Source organism: Vitis vinifera, chromosome 2 (genome assembly GCF_030704535.1).
Source record: "Vitis vinifera cultivar Pinot Noir 40024 chromosome 2, ASM3070453v1".
Classification (NCBI taxonomy): Eukaryota; Viridiplantae; Streptophyta; class Magnoliopsida; order Vitales; family Vitaceae; genus Vitis; species Vitis vinifera.
In genome coordinates, this window is record NC_081806.1 from 19,595,709 (window position 1) to 19,598,493 (window position 2,785).

General features: G+C 40.9%; 1 protein-coding gene across 1 annotated transcript; it reads right to left on the reverse strand.

The window, feature by feature from the left end:
* Window positions 1-802: 802 nt before the first annotated feature.
* LOC100258003 (uncharacterized) lies at window positions 803-2,448 on the reverse strand. The gene has a single exon (XM_002265887.4). It carries the CDS (start codon window positions 2,388-2,390, stop codon window positions 894-896), a length of 1,497 nt encoding a protein of 498 aa, XP_002265923.1. The 5' UTR covers window positions 2,391-2,448; the 3' UTR covers window positions 803-893.
* Window positions 2,449-2,785: the final 337 nt, after the last annotated feature.

Below are 2,785 nucleotides of genomic sequence, written 5' to 3' on the forward strand. Positions count from 1 at the left end.
AAAATTTAAGCTTTTTCAACACAACGTTGATTAATACTTGAGATTTTTTTGGACTACGTATAAAATATGTGTATGAAGGGGAACAACATAATCCATCACTTAAGCAATTTTGAGAAGCAAATTTTGATGGGAAGAAAGGAAACGTGAATGGGCCCTTAATTCAATACTCAATTATTTTCGAGAATTTGGCGTATTATTTTGAGTTGATTGTGTTAAAAAATTCTTGCGGTTAATGAAAACATCTCTGATTGCAAGCGAAGTTTAAAAATTCTTTTTCTAACTAGTAGGCAACCTTGGCATCATCTCTTGTAATTGCTTATGTCTGTTGTGTCTTATTATACATATCAAAATCCAACGATTTTTAGCATTTCCAAGATGGAGGTCGACATCGATGAATACAACAAAGTCGGTACCTAATCAATTGTATAATCAATGGGCTTTATATATAGTTAATCAAATGGTAATCATTAATTCACAAACATATATTTGAAGCTAATGTTTGGCATCATGATATAATTTGTTTCTTACTTAAACATGTACATGATTCCCCCATATGATCCACAACTTTGGTTATAAATTTTATGCCTTGATAAAACTCTAGACTTGGCATATAGTATATATATATATATGCCCTTTTTAATTTGGTATTTGTCAAAATGTAAATAATAAGTTTGGTCATTAAAGTAGAAAATGTAGACAACTTGTGTGCATATATATAATTTTGGGAAACAAAAATTCCATGTACTTGTGTGATTGCTGAAAATATAAATCTACAAATTGATCAAATAGAAACAAGGGGTAGTGATAAAAGGGAATGATTCCAAGCAATATGTATTCCAATTAAAATGAAATTTATAAAAATAATAATAATAATTGTGTTCCGTCCCTATAGCCTAAGGGTACATACAAAATATTTCATTTTTGATACAAAGAAATAACCTCTCATATGCTAAGGCCATCTTGGTTGCAGAAAACATAGAGACTGCATATCTCCTACATGCCTTTCCCCTTTGTGCTAACCTACTTCTCCCTTCTTTCGCAACTTGTTCCATTGCTTCCAACAGTGACTCCGCATTTGGAGAAAACATGAACCCATACTCATCATCAACCACAACATTGCGTTTGATGCTTGGCAACCTTGATGCCAGTATAGCTTTCCCACTCAACATGGCCTCCACTTGAGTCTGATCGACCCCCTGAGGCCTAAGAGTTGGGTTCGCAAAGATGTCGATCGAGTTGTAGAAGGCGCGAAGTTGGGAAGCATTCATGGACCCCAAGACTAATACCTGGCGCCCCAAGTCCTTGTACCTGTTCTCCCATGGCCCTGAGCCTGCAACAATCAAGTAGGCATCTGGGTGCCGTTTCATGAACCTAGAGAAGGCAGCATGGAGTATGGGATGCCCTTTGTCCTTCACTAGCCTCCCTGCAACTCCTAGTACTAAACTAGCGTTTTGTGGGATCCCGATTCTGGACCGGAACTGGTGACCTAGCTGCCAGTCCTGCTGGTAATCTTCCTCATCGACTCCATTCAGAATCACATGGACTCTTTGGGTGGGGATTTGGTATACATCCCTTATTATTTCCCCAGAGCTATCGCTTGTGGCTACATGGTGGGCATAGTCGTGGAAGAACCTTATTTCATTCAGAACTTTTAGGACCGCCCGTTGGCCGTTGAAGCCTGGAGAGATGGGCTCACCGGGGCGACGCAGGGCCAATTCTTGGTAGATGTCTGACATCAAGTTCTCAAGGGCAATACCGTGCCATGAGACCGCAAGGTTGGGGAGAGTTTTCGCCAGCGAGTGAGGCAGCGCGACGCTTTCTGAGTGGACTACGTCGAAGGGGTCCAGGCTGTTCTCCTCCAGAAACTGCTCCCACGCCTTGTTGTAGACCCACCGCCCTGGTTCCCCTTCATGGAAGTGAATTCTCGGGGACGAGGACGTTGGGCTGCCGTTAGACTGCATATTCATTGCTTGCAAAGCAGCTGGTCCTCTCTGGTCTCCAGGCGGGGAGGTGAAGACGTGGACGCGGTGGCCGCGGCAGGATAGGGCTGTGTGCAGCCTGTTGGCGTGGCGCTCCATGCCACCTGGGGTTGTGCCAATAGGCCATTTCCTTGAGAAGACCGCGATCTTGAGGACGACGGGTGGGGCACGGCTCCCGTCCATCTCCAGGCGGTTCCAGGCGAATTCAGCTCCACGGAGGTCACCGGTCCAGGGACTGACATGGGAGGAGAAGGTGTTGGAGATGGAGGTGGAAGGGGCATGGAGGAGAAGAAGAGCTGGAATGGTGAAGAGAGCAATGAAGAAAAGGGTTCTTGTGAGGCTTGTTTGGGGTGGGAGAAAGCCCCTTTTGGGCTTGGTACTGGAAGCCATATTGGTGTTGGAATCGTCCATTGCGATATATAAAGGCTCGATTGATGCTTTAGAAAAAACAAAATTTTCTAGGGTTTGAATCCCAATTATTTTTGCATAAGATTTATATTCTATTTCTAATTTGCTTGTAAGATGTTGCTACTTGATCAAGCTTCAGCCTTATGATTGATTTTTTTTTCATTTATTCCTCTATTCTTATCATTATAAATTAGAATTTTTTTTATAATATGCCGAAAAAGTCATTTTCAGAATCATATTAAAAAATAACAACTAATAAAAAATAGCTATATTGTGACATATAAGTCTTATTTATTTTTATTTTAATAATAATTTTTTCTATTTTATAGATAATTAGTTCTCATTTATTTACAACCTTCTTCAAAGTAAAACCTTAATCATACACATGAATATCCATA

What these genes read in the sequence shown, in the direction of transcription:
- LOC100258003 (XM_002265887.4), bottom strand. Translation starts at nt 2,390, where the DNA reads ATGGACGATTCCAACACCAATATGGCTTCCAGTACCAAGCCCAAAAGG.